The following is a 20,818-nucleotide window of genomic DNA, read 5'->3' as shown; positions in this document are numbered from 1 at the left end:
GTAATCGAATCGAATCGGGAAATCAGACAGATTAACCACCCCCAGTAGCTCTCATAAGCTTGTTTTTAACTCTTTCCTGCCATTTAAGGCAATTTCCGCCATTTATGAGATAACGTTTCTCTGCTGTTGGCGAAAATTTCTGGCTTTCCCCGTTTTCACCGTTATACAGTAGGGGGCGCTATTACACATCTTCTGAAAGAGTACTGAATCTCCAGATCAAAAAACAGGTGAAGAAGAAGCAGAAACAAGCGATAGCAGAAGCATATGTAAAATAACACGATCATTAACATTAAACAGCATATAAATCAAAACTGCCTAATGTTACTGAATGACATGTCGACCCAGGCGAGCTACAGGACTGTGAAGCTTTAGGAGTGTTGTGGGACTCGATCTACTCCATCTGTGATTCGATCATCGTTCTGAATGTAATCGGGATGTAGTCTTTGACAAAAAACATGATTTTCTCAGCTTTTGCTCAAAATGCTGCTTTTTTATGAAAGTGTTGATAAAAAAAGAATGCATGAAGCTAGAATAAAACAGTTTTTTTTGTGTGTGTTTAAAAGCAGAGGCTCTGTTCTTTCTTTTGATATATTGCATGTACAGATATTCACAGAGGTGGACAGTAACAAAGTACATTTACTTGAGTACTGCACTTAAGTACACATTTTGAGTATCTGTACTTTACTTAAGTATAATTTTTTCTGTAAACTTTTACTTTAACTTCACTACATTTGAAAGACAAATATCATACTTTTTACTCCACTACATTTCTGTCAAGGTGCTTCAGTAGAAAGTAGTAACGTCAGGGATGATTTTGGTTGGAAATGAAAGTCTGGTTGACGTCAGAACTCGACTGATGTTGGTTTCTGACGTAAACCCGATTTTCAACCACAATACAACGTCTGTCCAACGTTGGAGATTAATGTCAATCTGACGTTGGATTCTGACATCAACCTGATTTTCATTTTCAACGTTGGGTTTGGTCTTTTAAATGCGAATTGTGTCATTGGTTTGGAGCACACTAGCTTATAGATAATATATATAGCTTATAGATAACAGTAAGACTAACATATTTATACTAAAAGCAAAAAAACTGGGAACAGCCATTTGGTTGTCCGAAACCATTGTGGACGTTATTGAGTGACTTATTCAATCCCACGACTGGAACTGTGTTCTAGAAATAAATTTGATATGCATATGAGGGTAGCTAGACAGGCATAGATTCAGGGTCGGTAGGCAGGCAGATTCAGAGTCAAAGTATTACATGCAATAATGCAACAATAATAATAAAAAATATTGACATTTACTTTTATACTTAAGTACTTTAAAAAAAAAAAGAGTACTTTTACCTAAGTAAAAATCAGGCTTTACAACTTTTAGTTGTAGCAGAGTAATATTTGACCAGTAGTATCAGTACTCAAGGAAGTTGTGTACTTTGTCCACCTCTAGATATTCATAAAAAAAAATTTACGGGGGCATGAAAATGATGTGAAAATGATCAAAAATGCTGGCGGTGGCTGGCAACTTTTAAATAAAAAAACCGCTTGCGGGGAAAGAGTTAAAGGCCTGTTTGTACTAAATGAAAAGGAAAGACTAAACATTATTGCAGATTGAGGAAAATTATGTTCACTTCACACCAATTTAAAATGAAATGCACTCAAGTTATTCTTGGATTATACCAAGTCATCATTATAAAGTGACCATGCAAGCCATGTTTTAAGAACAGGCCATATTGCTGATAGAATGACAAACATAAATAGTTATTTAGTCCTGCACCATAAATAAGCACACATAGCTAATGTTTTATTGCCCTTGTTTTGGTAACTGATGATGATGGTCAGATACCGTCCAGTTCGCTCGTTCTGGCCGTAGTGCCAGCCGTCTCTGGGTTCACTGATCAGCAGGGAAAGAGTGTCTCCGGGCAGGAAGGACAGCAGACATGAAGCTCCTCCCTTCTCTCCCTCGGAGGAGTCTGTGGAGTGAGGGAACAGAGCCTCCACACGGGACGGCCCACAGAGAGGCAGCACACGGGGGAGAGTGGAGCCTGGAGAAACACAGCCATTTGTGAGATTGTGATAGAAAGGACTGTTTTAAAGTAAACTAGATTAAAAGGTTCATCGAGACAAACTTGTTGGCTTGAGAAAGCAGTTTATAAAGTAGTTTTAAAAGCTTTGAAGTTTTTAAGTCTCATTCCTGGAAATTATGGGTGGTAGCCAGGGTGTTGCTATGCAGTTAGGAGGATGTTTTGGCTGGTTGCTAGGGTGTTCTGGATGGTTGCTAGGGTGTTGCTGGACAGTTTACTAGGGTGTTCTGAATAGTTGTTAAGTGGGTGCCTGGGTGTTACTGGGCAGCTGTTAGGATGTTCTGGATGGTTGTTAGGGTGTTGCTAGGCGGATGCTAGGGTGTTCTGGGTGGTTAGTTACTATGGTGTTCTGAATGGTTGCTAAGTGGGTGCTTGGGTGTTACTGGGCAGCTGTTAGCTGGGGGTTCTGAGTGTTCAAATTTCTGTGTTGTGGATGGTTGTTAGGTGGCTGCTGGACAGTTTAAAGGGTGTTCTGTATGGTTGCTAGGGTGTTGCTGGGCAGTTACTTAAGTGTTCTGAATGTTTTTTTGTTTTTTTTTGCTAGGGTGCTTTTTAAAAAATAAACAGCTTAAATTAAACAAATCAGAATTAAGAACAAAAATACATTATTATGATGCTGTAAACAAAAATGTGGACATTTAAAAAAATTCTGACTATAATAATATCAGGAAAACTGTCAAAAAATGTCCTAAAATTCCTATTTTATATCCTATTACCTAAATCCTATTATATATAGGATTTATATCCTATTTTACCTAAAAATTAAATTATATTTAGCAAAATCAAGAAAATCAAGCCTACTTTTTTTACACCATCTTTTGGGATTTTGAAATATTAATGACAATTAAATGCTATTTAAATAATTACAAATATCTTGATTATTTCTATTACTGTTCATGTTATAGTAACCAGGAAGGGTTAGGTGTCAAGAAAATATTTGAATGCTACTCAAACAGATTTCATTCCCTAAAGTAAAAATATAGCTTCTTATTTTTATCTTTTGATTTTCCGGCTGAAATATGACTCGGGCATAAATGACTCAAAAAAGGCAAAACCCAAATCAGACGTACCCAGGAATCCCGTCCGAGCGTCGCTCGTCTGTCTCCTCGGCAGTGGCAGTGTGGATGTGGCGTAGAGCTCTGGACCCTTCAGCACATTAAGAGCATTGGGAGAGCTGGACACCGCATGATGGGCTGTGGACAGGACAGGTGTGAGTGCGCGGGACATAGGGGCGCTGTGGGGGAGCGGGGGGCTGTGGGGGGCCGTCAGGGGTGGAGTCAGGCCCTGCAGGGAACCGTGGGAGGATGTGGAGGTGTGGCTAACCGAGAGAGAAGACTGTAACCCGGCCACGCTCACTGCTGGCTGGGAGTGCGTGAGGCTAGTGGAAGAACTGGAGTGGGCATTTCCGTTCTGCGGAGACGTGTTGCTGGGGGAAAGGCCAATGAGAGACTGGGAGAGGATGTCAGACTGGGACGGCCGCTGCTGTTGCTGAGAACGGCTGTCCCCGTTCAACAGGGGTGGGACTTCCTGAATAGACAGCCTCTGAGAGAGGAGAGGGACATGAAGCATCATTAGTACTATATCTTGATTAATTACAGGGGAAGTCAGTGGATTGATGATTTGTGTGGGAATATTTATATTGAAAATGTTGATGTTAATTACAACACCAATGTAGCAATGAGGTTATAAGAATGCTCTTTGTTCTGTCCTCTTTCTTGCAAGTTTTTTTTATCTATTTATATAGTAATATCTATTGTAAGAAATCATGGAAAATTCAAAACAAATTTTGTTTAAATAATTAAATTAATAGGAGTGTCCTAAAAATACTACATATTTTTTCAAGTAAAGCATGTTTTGTAAAGATTTAAGCAGAAAATACCTGTGAATTTTGTGGACTGCAAAAAGATACAAAGTTGCATTTGTTTAATCATTATATTGACAAAATATTATTTTGGAAGGATTTAGAAACTTATATTAGGGTATTATGGTATGACGTATGATAGAAATCAGTGTATTAGATTTGATTATTTTCAGAATGACACTTTAAAAGGTAAAGAACAATATATTATACAATTATTTATTGTATTAGGAAAATACCATATACATAAAAGAAGTGGGGATTCTGCAAACCATTTTTTCACATTTTATAAGTGAGACTAAATTATACATAAACCTTTTGGAACTAACTAAAAACAAAAACAAAAATTTTCCAGCCAGTTAATGTTATTTAAAATGTGACTTTGTAATACGCTGGTTACTGGCGTAATCGTGATCCTTTGAATAGTGGAAGACCACCAGAGACTGTCAGTACATGTGTGGAAGGAGTTGTGTCTCGCTGGGGAGACTAACTCTCTTCTGGGGTGGACTGGAAAATCAAGGAAGTTTTGAGTTTGAAGGCTATCTATTAAAAAACTAAAATAATCCTCCAGGAAGAAGTCAACAAGTTCTGGAGAAGATGGTGTCAGCTGGCAGGTCCTAACCAGTTTGTAAGAAACCAACCTGCATCTATAGCCCTCATGCTCCCAATGTCTCCTGTCTAGCTTTGTTCATGTAACACGCTGTTGGTGAGTGTTGTCAGGTCTATGTCAAGTTTAAATCAAGTCATGGTTTAAGTCAAGTCTTTGTTTGGTTATGTTTATTTGTATTTGATTTCTAAACATCGGCTGATATCTTGTATCATCTATCATCAGGAGAAAAAATTATGCTGGGATGTAATCTTGTCCTATGATTTTATGCCTAATCACAGCCTGAAAAACTATCTCTTAAAATACAAGATATATCATCAAAATATGACATTATGATACTATATACAAAAATTTAGAAACACTTAATATTTCGTTTTTTTGTATATAAAAATCGAGAGAATATCAGAAAAATTGAGAAATGTTAAAAAAAAAAATGTTTTACATAAAGTAAATTAATCCTGTTTTTAAGACCATTCCGTTTAAAAAAAAAATGTAAGCATTGTGAAATTTTATGACAATTAAGCCCCTGTAAAGTGGGAGTATTTGTCCCTCACTTGTTCTCCAGTTTGAGAGATTCCCAGTTTAGCGTTCCGCAGGACCTCCGCCAGTCCAGCTCCTCCAGAGCTCTGGGGGGCAGTGTGGCGCAGCAGGTTCAGGGCTCGTTCTGGTAGTTTGGTTGGCTGGGCACATGACTGTTGCCATGACGCCAGCTTCTGAGACAACAGCTCTCTCACCTGTCAAACAAAATGTCTGTCAAATGCTATAATACACAGGTAGGTTTCATAACTACACTGTTTCTTGTTTTAAAGTTAAGATAAAAACACATTTGCTAAAGCAATTATGACTTTTAGTTTGGTTCTACAAGTCTTTTTTGTTATCATGTTTTATGGGACTTTGCATCACAAGTGCAGTGCTGTACCAGGTGATAAGTTTACTATGACTGAAAAGCCAAACATATGGAGCCAAACATATGCAAACATCAAATTGCATTAGTTTATAAATGTGTTTTGAGGTCATAAAATAGTAATGTGTAGTAATAGGAACCGCACAAAAATAAGATAATCTGCCTCATTATCATTATGTGTGTGAAAAGACATTAAAGTTGTTGTACTGACTCTAGTGTTCATTTTAGCAGGAAACTAAACTAAACTGGAAGTGAATTACATGTATAGATTTTTGGATTATGTTTATTTTTATTATGTTTATGGAGTAAAAAACATGTTTTTCCAGTGAACTTGTTATGTTTGCTAGTCCTCTACTGCCTGAGTTAGTTGGTTAAAGCTTCATTGTTAGCTCGTATCTGTATGTTACCTTGCAGTGGTAGTTGACGAGGATCTTGGTGACTGAACATTGACGGTCCACCAGAAAACAATAGCGCCGCCTTTCTTCTGTCAGAGCAGAGCGGTAACCGACGGCAACCAAAGAGTCCAACTCTCCCTGCCGGCGGCTCATCAGCTCCACATACTGTCACAGAGAGAGACTTTCAATTCATTCATCTTTACATACAATATGACAAATGTACACCAAGACTGGCATCTAAGGCAAGCAACTACATTTCAGAATCATTAAAGCAGGGGTTCACAAACTTTTTTGTCAGCTGAACCCTTTTAGACATAAAATATATACTTGAAGTCTTCCTGAGATATTAATATTTCAATAATTCACCACATTTGCATGTTCACGGTTCTCTCCACATTAAATGTACACTGGTGTGTTAGGAACCCATTCAAATATGATGATAATGATTTTGATTATTATTTAACTAATTTTAAAAATGAAGACAGCAATATATATTACTGTTGTAAACTAAAAACTAAAAAAATGAATACACAGACTGCTCTTTATTTACAATCATTGATGAACATCTTTGATTTTAATGAGAAGAAAAAAACGATACGAGGGTGGACTAGAACCTGGAGCCTCTGACACGCTTAAAGTCTACCACGGATCATAAGGGCACACAAGAAGTTAAAGCAGAATTATGTATTTATTAATTGACGTGAAGAATCGTGGGACTAACAACATATTTGTATTTTAGTAGATTTCATTTTTAAGAATGAAACTATCATGTTAAACATGACTTATATATTAAACTCAATGTACTATTGAAATTGAACATTAGTTATTGTACATGATAGCACCACACACACACACACACACACACACACACACACACACACACACACACACACACACACACACACACACACACACACACACACACACACACACACACACACACACACACACACACACACACTCTTGTCCCATCCACCTTTAAAACAAAGTTATGCCACAAGTTAATTAAACCGCAGCCTTTGATTAGCAAATACAAAATTGTTTGAATGAATACAGATCCATTATGTCGCACATTTATTTATTTTAATGTTAAATTCAATATAATTAAATATTAGCTTTCATCAACCCCCGTTTGGAAAACCCTGTCATAGTTCACACAATTCACTTCACACAAAATTTAAATTCTGTCACCATCATGTTGTTCTAAACGTTATTTTAAGTGACATTTTCATTTTAACCCCTTATACTGGCATCAGCCATTACATATTTAAAACAGTAATATCCTATACTAGACCTAAACATTTGACTAATCCTAAACTAATCATTTGAAAGCTTACAATCTCTAGTTTACATATTTGGTGACTGATTTTCAAAATAAATTACAGAGGAGCCGTAATTGATCAATTTGCCACAAGAATATTTTCATACTCCTAAGGCGTGTTCAGCCCTTTATTTTGAAATAGTGATGAACATGAAAAATCATGAAAGAAAGGTAGAAACCTCAGTTTGTTTTCATGCCAAGAGTTCAAAAGATAGCATCCATTCAATTATTTTTAGAAAAAAAGGTCTGAAAATGTTTTAAATATAAAGAAAAAGATAATAGATTCACCATTTGTGATGTGGCAGCGAGCTATAATGCACATACGGGATCTTTTTGTGTTTCTTAGAGGTTGAATTCATTTCAAAATCTGCCAAACTTCCAATACTACTTCTGAATAGGATTTCTACTTCATAAATTGTATGAAAATTGTAAAAAATAATGATCAGATCACTCAAACAACATATGGAAATGGAGGCGCCCTTATATGGGCAGTAATGTCAACTAGTGGAAAAGTTTGGTACTGCGCCCAAACAAAATCTCACTGAATCTTTTTGAGATATCAACCTAAAATTTTAAACACAACTTGTTCAGATTTTTGGCTTTGATTTTTTTTTTTTTTGCATTTTTAGAGTCCACCAGGTTTTATATATATATATTATATATATTTTATATAAAATATGAATAATACATTTTTTAACATTGTACATTTTCATAAACTCAAACTTCTATAACTTTTTTTCTGCTTAACTTTCTTAATTTATTTCACTCTACAAAAATCTGTCAAATGTCTTCTTTAAAACAAGACCAATCTTACATCTATATTCCAACGCATTCTTGAATTACAACCATTTAAGTTCGGAATTTGCATTTTCATGTCTATTACAGTTTTTCTCGATTGCTTAAACACTATAACCAGGCTTTTGAACTAAAATTTCAAAACCATAATGCCATTTATCAAAAAGCACACCCATTTCACTAAACTATAAACACAAATCCCTTCATTTCCCATTGCCTACACCATGTGGTCATTTAGAAAGCACTAGTATTCAGTATTGTTCACTCAAGTCAGCACAGCTTCAGCTCAGTTAGCACACAATTGCCCAGGTGAAAACACTAAGAGTCAAAATTTAACACATCAATCAGATCCTTCAATAGATAGATAAAAGGGCCCGAATCAGTTTATTGAGTTTTGGAACAATAGATCCAGAAAGACATGAAGAAAGAAGTCGAGGAGGGATAGGAGGAGGAGGAAAGGTAAGGGGAAGGCCAAGAAGACAAGCAGTCTCGGATGAAATTCAAGCCACTTTAGTTGACCATGTCCTTGTCCATGGTATGACTATGAGGGAGGCTAGGCTACGAGTAAGGCCGAATTTGAGACACTTCACCGTCGCCTCCATCATCAGAAGCTTCAGTGAGGTGTGCTGGCAAACAAAACTCTATCACTGAATAAGAGGCAAACATTTCCAATTGTCTTTGATGATGTTTATTTTCTAGCAAGAAAAGGCCAGCAGTCGTACAGTCACACACAGTGTCTGCAGAGTGTGACAGTGAAGGGAGAGCATCCTCTCTCCTTTATAGTCTTGACTCCCAGACTGTTATCTTTCTAGGCCAATGATGGTTTTTCAACCATACGTGGAACATTCTTAGACTTGTTCATCATATTTTATCCTTTAGTGGAGGCGCTCCTGTCACGTACAACACTCTTTACCCAATACAATTCCATATTTGAATAAGGTTTGTGTGTGCTCTATTACTGTCATATGATGGTCACACACATATCTTACGCAAGTAAATATAAAAATATAAAATTAGAGGACAGAGTAAAAAAAAAAAAAAGTATTTTTACAAGAGTACATGAATGAATAAAAATATGCCAATGTATCCATTGGTTGTGTCTTTTGTGTTCATCAAGTGAAAAGGTTTGTGAGGGGGGGAACCACAAGCAACATAACTTACCAGTTTTGGAAATGTTGTTTTGAATTTATTACACCAGTGTGTAGGACTATGTTGTAGTGTGTGTGATTTTGATGGCTTGTGTGTGCAGTCTGAGGACAAAGTTTGGTTTTTCAGCAAGAGTGAATGGTTTTGAGTGTAGAGCTTCATTTTGACCTGAAAATAGGATGTTTGGGGAATTGGGTGAGACGTTATGGATTTGTGTTTACTGTTTTGAGAATATGAGGCATAGTTTCAAGAAATGTGTTTAAGCAATCGAGAAAAACTGTAAAAAAAAGGGGGTGCCGCTTAATATCTCTGAATTTTCCTTTCCTCATCCTTCAAACTGTGGTCCTGTTTTACTTCATCATTTCCCCTCTCTCGTTCCTTTGGGGTTTTTTTCTGGCCCCAAATCAGCTGTTCCGGATATCTGCTTAATGTTAAACTAAATGACTTGTTCTTCTTTCTGACCCCGAATCGTGCTTAGTAGTCTAATGCTTCTGATAGCATAGCTTAGGCCTACACAAACAAAGATAGAGTCACTCCTGAACAAACACGTGCTGGAGGATACACATGCTCAAATAAACAAACACTTGTTCACACGCGGATAAAAAGTCTTCCACTCACAAATCAGCTTTAATATGTCGGACAAACGGCCCTCACTGAGCTCAATTGGTCATTATGAGTCACACAAACTACAAATGACTGGCAGTACATGACATTCTACAGCAAGCCTTCAGTAATGAACACAGCAAGTCAGAGAACTGGCAAGCAACACAATTACTCAGTTCTTTAGCAGGCGCTTTAATCAAAAGTGACTTACTGTTCATTTATTGCAGTGCCAATCTCTCTGAAGTGAATGTGGCTTAAGAGCTTCGCTGGAAGCCGATTGTGACCAAGTGGGATCAAATTAACTGCTTTAAAGTTATTGAGGCACATTACAAAATATGATTACTTTTTTAAAAATATATATAAATATTTTACATACCAAATCAAATGTCAGGGTGTTACATGCAGGAATATGCATTTTGTTGTCATGTGACAAGAAAACCATAAAACAGGAACTTATTTACAGGTGAAACTCGAAAAATTTTAATATTGTGAAAAGATTTTCATAAGCTATAAGCCATAATCATCAAAATTATAACAAATAAAGGCTTGAAATATCTCACTTTGCATGTATTGAGTCTATATAATATATTAGTTTCACCTTTTAAGTTGAATTACTGAAATAAATTAACTTTTGCACATTTTCTTGGTTAATCCTGTATATCAGGGTTCCCACATCTTGGTTGACTTCAAATTCAAGGACCTTTCAAGGACTTACCAGGTCCAATACCGTCAAATTCAAGGACTTAATGTGGGGACACATTTCAAGTGAGAGCAAGGTTACATAGTTTCAGCGGTTTCAGACTATTTTTGCAATGTTTCACGGTGTATCTGTGAAACGTCGAGGTACCATTGTAATAGTTTTGTGCACATGTGAACGTCATGGCAACATACAACATAGAGTACCTCACGTGGGAAACACTTAACGTAATGCATAAATGCACGTAACTAGCATAATTCAAGCAAGCTAGTATGCATAGACCACCAAGTGTTGGCGAAATAACACATTAGCGGACCGGAGGGAATAATATGGATTTTTTTCCAGAAAACTTCTTGCACAAAATAAACTCAAGCACTTTCAAGGCTCTGTATCTATGCATGTTTATTTTCAAAAACTTTACAAGGCCTTGAATTATTGTTTACTTTTTTTCAGATTCACAAACTTTCAAAGATTTCAAGGACCCGTGGGAACCCTGTTATATGTTTGACTTATACTACACCCTAAAATTATGTAGTAGGCCTACTGTTTTTGAGAAGGAAAAAACACACCTACCACATCATAATTACGCTCTGTTGCATAGTTATGTCTGTCACCGTAAATCGGGGGAAAAATTTAACCGAAAGTTAGATATTGATTATTAATAACTCAAACTCATTTCAGGGCTTCTCTATTTTATCGTTGGTTTCACACACACCTCCGCCATTTTTGTAGTTCTTTTAATTTGTGTTTGTAGTTCTGAACCGAGTCCTCCTCCAAAGCACAATGGGTTGTGGGCAATCTGCAATTGCACGGATACACAGTTCTGCCTGAATTAGACCAATAGTAGACCATCCAGGGGCTTTTGGCATATTCTTTACAACATACTGTGATTTCACATCATAATTGATGCATCAGGCTCATATAGTATGATGTAGTAAGAATATTGAGCTCATAATTGAGGACGAATTTTTTTTTTTTCCTTTTATATTCTATAAACTGAGCAAAAATATTCATTTATATGGCCAAAAAGTAAGATGAAATTCTGAGAGCTTGTACTGTAAATCAATGAGATCTTTAAAAGAGTATAGCAGATACTTACATAAAATTGTATTAATATCAGTTGTCACTCTGTATCTCCCAATAATGTCTTAGTAAGATTATTTTTAATGCTTAGTTTTATGATCAAAGCTCTGCAGTTTCAAACATATAATGCAATACAATGATGATTGAGAGATAGATAAATTAACAGCCTGATGGAAACATATTTGATGCTCACATTTTAACATGCTTTTAACAAGTAAACCTAAGCTACTTCAGTCCAGTAAGTGTTCATCTTGAAATATTACTAACAATATAAGTTATTCATATCAAGATTTCACAGCAAGAAAAATGTGAACCATGAGCTGAAGGTGGAAGTTTTTACAATTACAATACTAAAATGCTTTTAACATAAAGACTATTAATCAGACGACAGACGGTATGTAGTAGATTGTGTGCAACAGCTTTTTCAGCAGTTTGGATAACATTGATCACTTAGAGGCCCTTGAAATTTGCTAATCATATATGATACCTTTCATCATCATCATTCATTGGACTTTATTTGTCCTTATTGGTCGCTGACTCATTAACACACCCTTGCCACAGCCATTACTCCAACAAACACAGTCCAGCTAATAAACATCCAATGAGTTGGTTTCAGTTCAATTCTTTTTAGCTTGGGCTCAATGCATACTGAATAAAGTCTCAAGATTGTCATATGTCGTGCCATACATGTAAGCGCGGTGAATTATAGGCACGGTACCTGCATCTCTCGGTCTCCATACTTGTTGGGATGCCGACTAGCTTGACTCTTCCTCCGCAGTTTCTTGAGCTGTGATTGGCAGCGCTCAATGGACTCCACCTTTGACTTCCTCTCACTCTGGTACTTCTTCAGCGTCGACTGGAAAAAGTTTTTATACAGTATATTATGTTTCTGGTTTCAGAGAGGGCACAATAGTGACAGTTCAGGAGGAGGAGTTCATTTCCATATACATATTTTCTATCCCACCTCAAAAGCATTTGCAATACAACATGAACACAGTAAGTACTTTGTACTTAACTTTTTTATGTAAGTAAACAAGGGCCCATACAGTATTAGATAAAGACACCGAATATAAAGTGTGTCTGACAGACCCTGTGTTGATTTGTTTGAGCTCCCCAGTTTAGTTATGTCAGTATGTTGTTTAGTTAAGCAGTAATTTACACTCACGGTGAGATATTTGATGTCTAACTCCAGTTTCTGCTCCAGTTGAGACAGCAGCTCTGAATGAAACAGCTTCAGCTGCAGACAGACAGAAAATGTAGCATTCAATCAAATACAGTGTTAATCTAAGACCAGTGTGCTTCCATAATCAGTGTTTACAAAGACTATGGATATAGAAAGACGGTTCACTCCTATTACTTATGAATGGGAGAAAGTGCAACGTGCAATATGGCAGAATACCTCCCGCTTTCTAAGTAAAGGTGCCGATCGCTGATTGGTAAAGTCATTGCATCACTGCAGTTTTTTATTTATTTAAAAAATACAGAGATTACACGTTTATGAAATATAACTTTGTATACAATATACGAAATGTATTAACATTATGTTCAATGTCATCAGAATACAAATGAGAAAAGAAGAGTTAATAAGAAAAAGAGCATGAGGGTAAGATATTAACCTATACATTTGGTATGAAAGTACCAAAATTTAAGACTTTCTACTTGTTTCTTACTTACTGAAGATGTAATTATATTATACATTTTAAATTCTTTCAAAGGCACTGAAAAAAAAATGGTTTGTTGTTGGTAAACTTACATTTATGGATATAAAATTAGCAAAGAAAAATAAAATGTATATCAAAGCAAGCATTATTTTTAGTAGGGGCAGAATCAATGTATCCAAAGTTATGGATATATCTTGCTGGATATTATCTTTAATAAATGTGTCAATATTTTTCCAAAGTTGTTCCGTGTACAAACATGACCCAAATAAATGATAGACAGTTTCTGTGTGAACTTGGCAAAATTAGCATCTTGTATCAATATCAGCTTTATATCATGAAATGTTTGACCGGGTAAAAGCTATTTATTATTTTGAAAAACCCATATTTTACCTTATTAGTGGACTTATTAGGACCAAATCTTTTTCCAATAAAATTTTTTAAATAAATTATTCCAGTAAAAGATTGCAAGAGATACATACATAATATTTTCAAGAAAAATGGATCTAACTTTATCATTTCTGTCCTTTTCTTTTCTTCAGAAAAACATATTTTGCCAACCTAAGACAGCCAGAGCCTGAGCTCGGACGCCTCGCATTCTCCGTGTTCATTAGTTTACGATCTGTCTAACAGTCCTGTCTAAGACGTTATTAGATCGAACTGTTATACATAGAAAGACAGTATATGAAGGCTTTCAAGGCTTGTACCTTGGAACTTTTTCATGGTTTGCGTTCTCGAGACACCAGGCACTGTTTTGTGCAAATGAGCGGCCGGATCGCATTAAGGGTTTTCTGTTAGAACGGTGTTGTGTTAATAACCCCTAAGTTAATAACTAATGAATCAATCAAATCTAACTTTAGCTGGACAATAACTTTAATCTAGAGCTGCTGTACAGCCAAACAATCTCTGTTACTTTAATGTCCTATCATCACTGTAAAGCTGCTTTGAAACTATCTATATAGTTAAAAGTGCTGTATAAATAAGGTGACTTGACTTGACTTGAAAAGGTGTTAGCGTATGCCGTGTGGTTGATGTCCAGTGTTGCTGAGCAGAAATACATAATCATGTTTGGTTTGGTCTCCTCAAAGTTGCGTTGGATTTTCTCCTCAGCGTAAAGGTTAAGAGGTCCATCTATCACTGTTTCCATGTTCATAGAGTTAGTTTCTGAAATAAATATATAGGCTATAATCTGTGCGTTTACACAGCCTTTTAAAAAATGGCGGGTTCTTGTGTTTCAAGTGCGTTCGGCCAATCAGCGTCACTAACGTCACTGGTAGTTCCTATAGTGCTGGTTTAGACCCGACTCTGAAGTAGGAGCTACATTAGTTACTCCAAAAGGAGTTCCTAGAACTAAAATTAAACTAAAATCGTTCCTAGTTCCTGTGGTGCAAACACGCCAAAATCCGGGTATTTCCTCCAATAGTTCTAGGAACTGTGAAAAGGTTCTGAAAGCAATGGAATCTTTCCATTGCACAAAATGTATTTATAGTGGAAAAGGAGGCTTCAGATTATTACAATGTTCATCGCACAAAGAAAAACATGGTTCTTTAACCCTTTAGAACCTGAAGCTAAAATGGATGTTTTTCACATATTTAGATTTTTTGACAGTAAAATTCACGCTATCTACGTGTGCAAGGTGTCATCTTTTTCAGAAAAAGATTAGCTTTCAACAAATTACAGTTATTGACCATTATTGTGTGTGGTGAGTTTGTAAATAGAATTTAAATAGACAAAAATAAAAAATACGAGAATAAATTTTCTGATTTATTTAGAAAAAAACTGAAAATCCTTCCTTCCCGCTCTGCCAGAAAGCCCGCTGTCATTTGCTGACGGAAAGCATGAAATTACCGTAATAAGCCGTATATTGCAGAAAAGCGCATGTTGTCTACTGTCAGGGGCAATTTGAATGGTTTTGATAGTGCAAACGGTTGAAGAGTTACGGTACAATGAATACAGCTTGCTGATCTGTGTCTGCGACTACACATTCGCTTCTAAAGGGTTAAAGAACTGAAAGTTTCTTTAGGTCAGTGTTTCTCAACTGGTAGGTTGTGGAGACCGTTTTAATTGAGCTGCAGAGTATGTAGTCACGACAACAACAAAAAATGTCATTAAAAATGTTTTTCTGTTGTGCAAGACTTTTATTTTGAAAGACATGCATGAAAGCTGTTGACCCTTCTGCAAAGACTTTGCTCTTCTGTCGGACAGAAGGCGCTTTTCCATTCCACTGCTCCACTTTTCCTTTGTTTCTGTGGTGAACGGCACATTCCAGGGCCCAGTTTATGGCCGGGCCCCTCTCTTACTGCAACAGTGGAGAAAGGTTTGCAACATTTTGATTGGATCTTGGTGGACTAACACAAACAAATGTCCAACACCATTAGATAAGGATGCTAGCACAACTGACAGACACCTTAAGCACGGGAAGGACAGGACTTCTCATTGGTCCACAGGCAGTTTCTGCCCTAATGCCTAAGGTTTAAGCCAACCGCCATAAAAATTCTTTAGGACTTTTTGGATGCAAGAGCAGTGGCTGCAACAAAAGGAGGCCACAATGATCCATCCAAATCCATTCATAACTATGTTTGGGAACCTTAAAACTGGCGTAAACTACACACATCCATTTCATTCTCATTCAGAGAAATAAATAAGTATTCTCGGTGACAGCTACACAAATCTTACACAAATTCAGCTGTTAAAGCAACATTAATGAACATTTCCTCTGCGGTCGCCCTACAGGCTGGAAGCGGAATTGTCCATTACCGCTGTCGTAAATAATTTAGCCTACCGCCACTACTGTCGCACGCACACTCGCTGTTTATCCAGCACCGGCTTTGGTATGAATGATGTACACAGACAAGGTAGAGTATGTTGCATGATTTCATGAAAGTATGATGTATTGCGACATCAGAAACGAAGAAAAACTAAATAATGACCATTGTAGCGCTTGACGAAAAGCAAGTCTAATTTGTAGTTTTCTTATGTCTCATTAGAACTACAGAAACGCGACCCGATTTGGCAATCTTACATAGTGTGGTTATAGCAGATAAAGGACCGCAAAGCGGAGGCATAAGTCCCTTTCACCCTGTTACGACTTAATGAACCACTGATACGATTTTGGAAACATTATTTTAAGGTAAAAAATCAGTATCAGTAAAATCAAGGGAATAAATGCATGACAGTTCAATCTTTTCCCATCTTGTTTGGACTCTATTTGTGTAGAATATTGTCAAAAGTATATAAGTATGTAGCATGTTTTTTTTCTTCCCATTCTGCTGACCTGCTGTCAGTTGATATGTTGCCAGGCCATGATATGTTAGCCATTATTGTAACGTTATTTTCATAACTTGTTGGGGCCGGTTCACACAGAACAAGTTTTTGCAGTTAAAATTACAAGCATTCAATGTTGTTGTTACATTGTCAACTAATAAAGGTATGTTTACATGACAATGAAATACACCAAATGGAAAAGTTTTTCCTTTGCATTTTTTTGCGTGCAGACGACAGCGTTGTAAAAATTATCCCCATTCACACGGATCCACGAAAACAATTTAAAACGCTGTATTGTGCTGCCAGGCCAGGCAAGCACTACACACCTATAGACTGAGCACATAACATGCATGTGCATGACGTCACTGTGTTTTCACAAATTTGCATTTTTGTAGTTTACATGGAAAAAAAATAATGGTAGTTTTCAAAAGCTCTGAAACCATTTTTAAAGTTTGCATTTTCAGATCCCCAAAACACCATTGTCATTTAAATTAACGGTCAAAGCGCATAAAAGGTTTTTTTTTTTTTTTTTTTTTAACAGAGTCGTGTAAATGGCCCCTAAGTCATGAAATTACCAAAAAATGAACAATAAATTACATAACTAGTATGTCGTGTGTTAGCTCTGAGGGGTTTGTCAAGATCAGTGCCCATAAGTTTTATTAACAGTCCATGTTAGTATTGTTTATACACTGTAAAAAATTATTGTTGGTTTAACTTAAAAAAGTAAGTTACCTGGTTGCCTTAAAAATGTAAGTTCATTGAAATGAAACAATTGAGTTAAGGCAATGAAGGAGATTGGTTTAATCAATAGAAACTCAGAATATTATGTTACTACATTAATTATCTAAGTTGATTTGACGAAAGATAAAAAGTTGTGATTACAAATAATGAAATTAATTTTTTACAGTGTGCACAACATGGTGTTCCCGTAACCTTTAGCACTTCCTGCTACAGGAATCATTACTTGTCATACTGCATATTAAATGACATGTCACTTTGGTGTGAATGAAAGAATGTGCAAGAAAAACTTTTATTGTTGTTGCAGTTTTTCTTCCACTTACCACATCCTCTAGTTGGACCTGGATCTGCCGATGAACCTCGGCCATCTGGAATAATGTGTCACCTGAATCAGTGGGAAATAATGAGAAGACGTGTCAAAGACACAGAAAAACTAAAAGCACGAGATTTATATCAAACTTATTATCAAACATACTATCATTCACAACATGATAATGACATCTAATATTCATCTCACTCACATCAACCTGACTCCATTAAGGTCACATTTGCTCATTTTAAGGCTAGATTTTAAAGGGATAGTTCACCCAAAAATAAATTCTGTCATTTACTCACCCTCAAGTTGTTCTAGGTGTAACAACTTCATGCTATTGGATGAGAAGAAACCTTGAACTAAATTGCACTGAATGAAGACTATTGCCTTCTGTAGAGATGCTTATTGCTTATCAAGTTTCATAATCAACTTGATCAACTAAACTGAATGAACACTGAACTGCCTTGGGCTCAATAATGATCTTGTGTAGAGCGGCTTTATAGTTAAAATATTGAGTTCACATTTGACAATCAATTAACTAAATTTAATCAACATTGAACTAAACTGAGCTGAATAATGGCACTAGTGTCTTTTGTTAGGGCTGCTATAATTTTTTTTAGGGCAAATTAATAAATGTGACTTGACTCTCTGACCTATTCGGTAAACAGATGCTGTAAATGCACCATTATGCAGGTAAATAGCCTGTTTCTTCTTTGACAGCCATTCAAATACAGGCATGTACATTTTTTACAGAGATTTTATCATATTATAGCAGATGTGTTCATCACATGTCTGATTTAAACAGCATGTTTTTTCTTTTTCTTTTCAGAAAGATGGCAGGGGGAAAGCTCTTGGAAAGCTAACAGACTGGTTTCTCCAGCTATACTGGACCAGCTCGGACTTGACCTGTCAAAACATCTTCATACAGGTGAAACTCAAAAAAATTATATATTATATAGACTCATTACATGCAAAGTGAGATATTTCAAGCCTTTATTTGTTATAATTTGGATGATTATGGCTTACAGCTTCAAAATTAGAATATTGTGAAAAGATTTTCATAAGCTGTATGAACGAGTCTATATAATATATTAGTTTCACCTTTTAAGTCGAATTACTGAAATAAATGAACTTTTGCACGTTATTCAAATTTTCCGACTTTCTCCTGTATGTTGGAATGATCTTGAAATTCCATAAAAAATGAAAGTTCTTTACTGGCATCAATGGTTCCATGAAGAACCTTTAACATCTACAGAACTTTTTCCATTCCACAAAAGGTTCTTCATAGTGGAAAAACGTTATTTAGCTTATTAAAATGCTGTTCACACTAAAAAATGGTTCTTTTAAGAACTGTTGGCTTAAAGGTTCTTTGGCATCGCCCCTTTTGAAACCTTTATTTTTAAGAAAACATTTGTCAGAACAGAATAGAAGAGAACAATTTCTTCCTTTAGTTTAGAGGATGTGATACTCGTGGCAATGTCTGTCCATTCTTAAGTTTCATTGAAGGTGAAAATTTGTGGCGTGTTTTGTTCCAGTGGGCCGAGCTGTGGATGTTGGCCTTCTTTATCCCCTACTGAGCAACTGTGTGTGTGAAACTTGGCATCTCTCCTTCGCTGCCTTTCTCCCTCCCTCTCATCCACCCCCGCTGTGTTCAGCAGTACAATGAGATCATGTGGTGTTGTTAATCTTTCAACAAAAGCCCCTTCTCTCTCTCTTGCCCCTCTCTCGCTTTCTCTTAGTTTCTTCATCTCCATTTTATTGTACAGGCTTGCCTCTTCATTTTCTTCTGCTGCAGTCATTTGTTTCCACGCTTTCGTTTCCTGTAAACTCTGATGTACCGTGAACTTAAAACAATGCGGTTATATTTACTTACATATTCACAATCAGTTCTCAGCACTGACTTTACTCTGCCGGACATGTCCAATCCAGAAACAGATCTGAATAGCCCTGATCTACAAAGGGTTACTAAAGTTAACTAAAAACTATTTAAAAAAATTAAAAAAATGTTAATTGAAAGAAAATTGAATGTAAAAATATATTGTATAAGATATTTAGAGAAAAACAAAAACTGACAAAAACCCCATTAAATTATCAAAACTAACTGAAATTATAATGAAAACTGAAAATATTAAAGTGAAATCTAATTAAAAATATTAATAAAACTATAAAAGTCTCAATGATACTAAAATAACACTGGATCTAAATCATGGGGACTGGTGTAATTTAGAATCAATTGCTCCATGTATTTTTTAGGCAATTATTAATGATGTAGTGACGCAACTAGTTCACAGAAGAACAGACTTTGTTATTATAAAATTAGATTTTTGTGCACTCATTCAATCCCAAAATGCACCGCAATAGCAAGTGTACAACAGATGTACGCTCAACGGCTAGAGAATACCCATAATGCACTGTGAAGCTCGTGCCGAATGAATTCCCGCGTCTCACTAGAAGATGCGCTCGCAGCTGAATTACCAATCCATCCGATACAGCGTAATATCATACAAGTATAAATTCCCTTTGAATTGATTATTAAATTGTTTAATTAAGGTTTATACATGCCAAAGAGTTCAAGATAAATCTTTTCATTACTACTAGAGCTGCCAGTTTGCTAAGTCTCAAATTATTATTGAACCGCAAGCACAAACTATGCAGAAGCGGCCGCCCTTCTGGTGCGCTCAGCGTCCATTCACTCACTCGTTTTCATTCCCTCCTTCAAGTGGACTATATTAGTGCAGTACTGTAGGGGGAAGCTATTTAGGACACAGCCAATTCGGGAGTGTTAAATTAGTGTTGGAGCAAATGTATCTTTCTCAAAAACACATAACATAACAGTTCAAATTCTAACAAACCCTTGCCATCCAGTCACACAGCTGAACATCCACTGCCTAATCTCTTGACATTATTAAGTGGAAATACTTTAATTGTAAATACACTGCTCTTGCATTTACTTACCCAGTTCTTTTGAGCCCTGGCTGTCACTGGCCAGCTCTCCTAGTTTGACCAGAGCGTCAAAGTATCCTTTAGCAGCGACTGTGACGCCTGTGGAGCAGTCAGAGAGACAGAGACAGAGAGTCAGGGATTGCAGTCACTGACACTGATGTCCTGTGGACTTTAGCCCCCCCCCCAAACTATTCAAGTGTCTGACCCGTCAGAGCCTTTTCATAGTGTTTCCCCATGGTGACAAAATTCTTCAGACTGGGGTTGAACTGGTCCAGAATGCCCTGAACACAGAATCAGCAATAACTGAAGTTAGGACACAACTGTAAACATTTTGATCTGTAATTAATTATATTACTGAAACAGAAGGATGCAAGAAACGGATAAATACTCATTTCGGCTGCACTGGAAAA

General features: G+C 36.5%; 1 protein-coding gene across 3 annotated transcripts in view; it reads right to left on the bottom strand.

The window, feature by feature from the left end:
* The window catches only part of LOC307005684 (BAR/IMD domain-containing adapter protein 2), a 31,244-nt gene that overhangs the window by 4,790 nt on the left and 5,636 nt on the right, over positions 1 to 20,818 (bottom strand). For all 3 annotated transcript variants that reach the window (XR_013799316.1, XM_079626055.1, XM_079626056.1), the window contains exons 3-11: positions 20,614 to 20,689; positions 20,421 to 20,507; positions 17,476 to 17,537; positions 12,658 to 12,729; positions 12,211 to 12,348; positions 5,860 to 6,012; positions 5,103 to 5,282; positions 3,154 to 3,625; positions 1,846 to 2,044 (exon numbers count right to left, since the gene is read on the bottom strand). Coding sequence is in view for 2 of the 3 variants with exons in the window: in XM_079626055.1 (XP_079482181.1) it covers positions 1,846 to 2,044; positions 3,154 to 3,625; positions 5,103 to 5,282; positions 5,860 to 6,012; positions 12,211 to 12,348; positions 12,658 to 12,729; positions 17,476 to 17,537; positions 20,421 to 20,507; positions 20,614 to 20,689 (1,439 nt within the window). In the remaining variant the exon portion in view is untranslated. The remainder of the gene's footprint in view (positions 1 to 1,845; positions 2,045 to 3,153; positions 3,626 to 5,102; positions 5,283 to 5,859; positions 6,013 to 12,210; positions 12,349 to 12,657; positions 12,730 to 17,475; positions 17,538 to 20,420; positions 20,508 to 20,613; positions 20,690 to 20,818) is intronic.

This window comes from Phoxinus phoxinus (assembly GCF_949152265.1).
Source record: "Phoxinus phoxinus genome assembly, chromosome: 10".
Classification (NCBI taxonomy): domain Eukaryota; kingdom Metazoa; phylum Chordata; class Actinopteri; order Cypriniformes; family Leuciscidae; genus Phoxinus; species Phoxinus phoxinus.
This window is presented reverse-complemented; position numbering and strand designations above follow the sequence as displayed.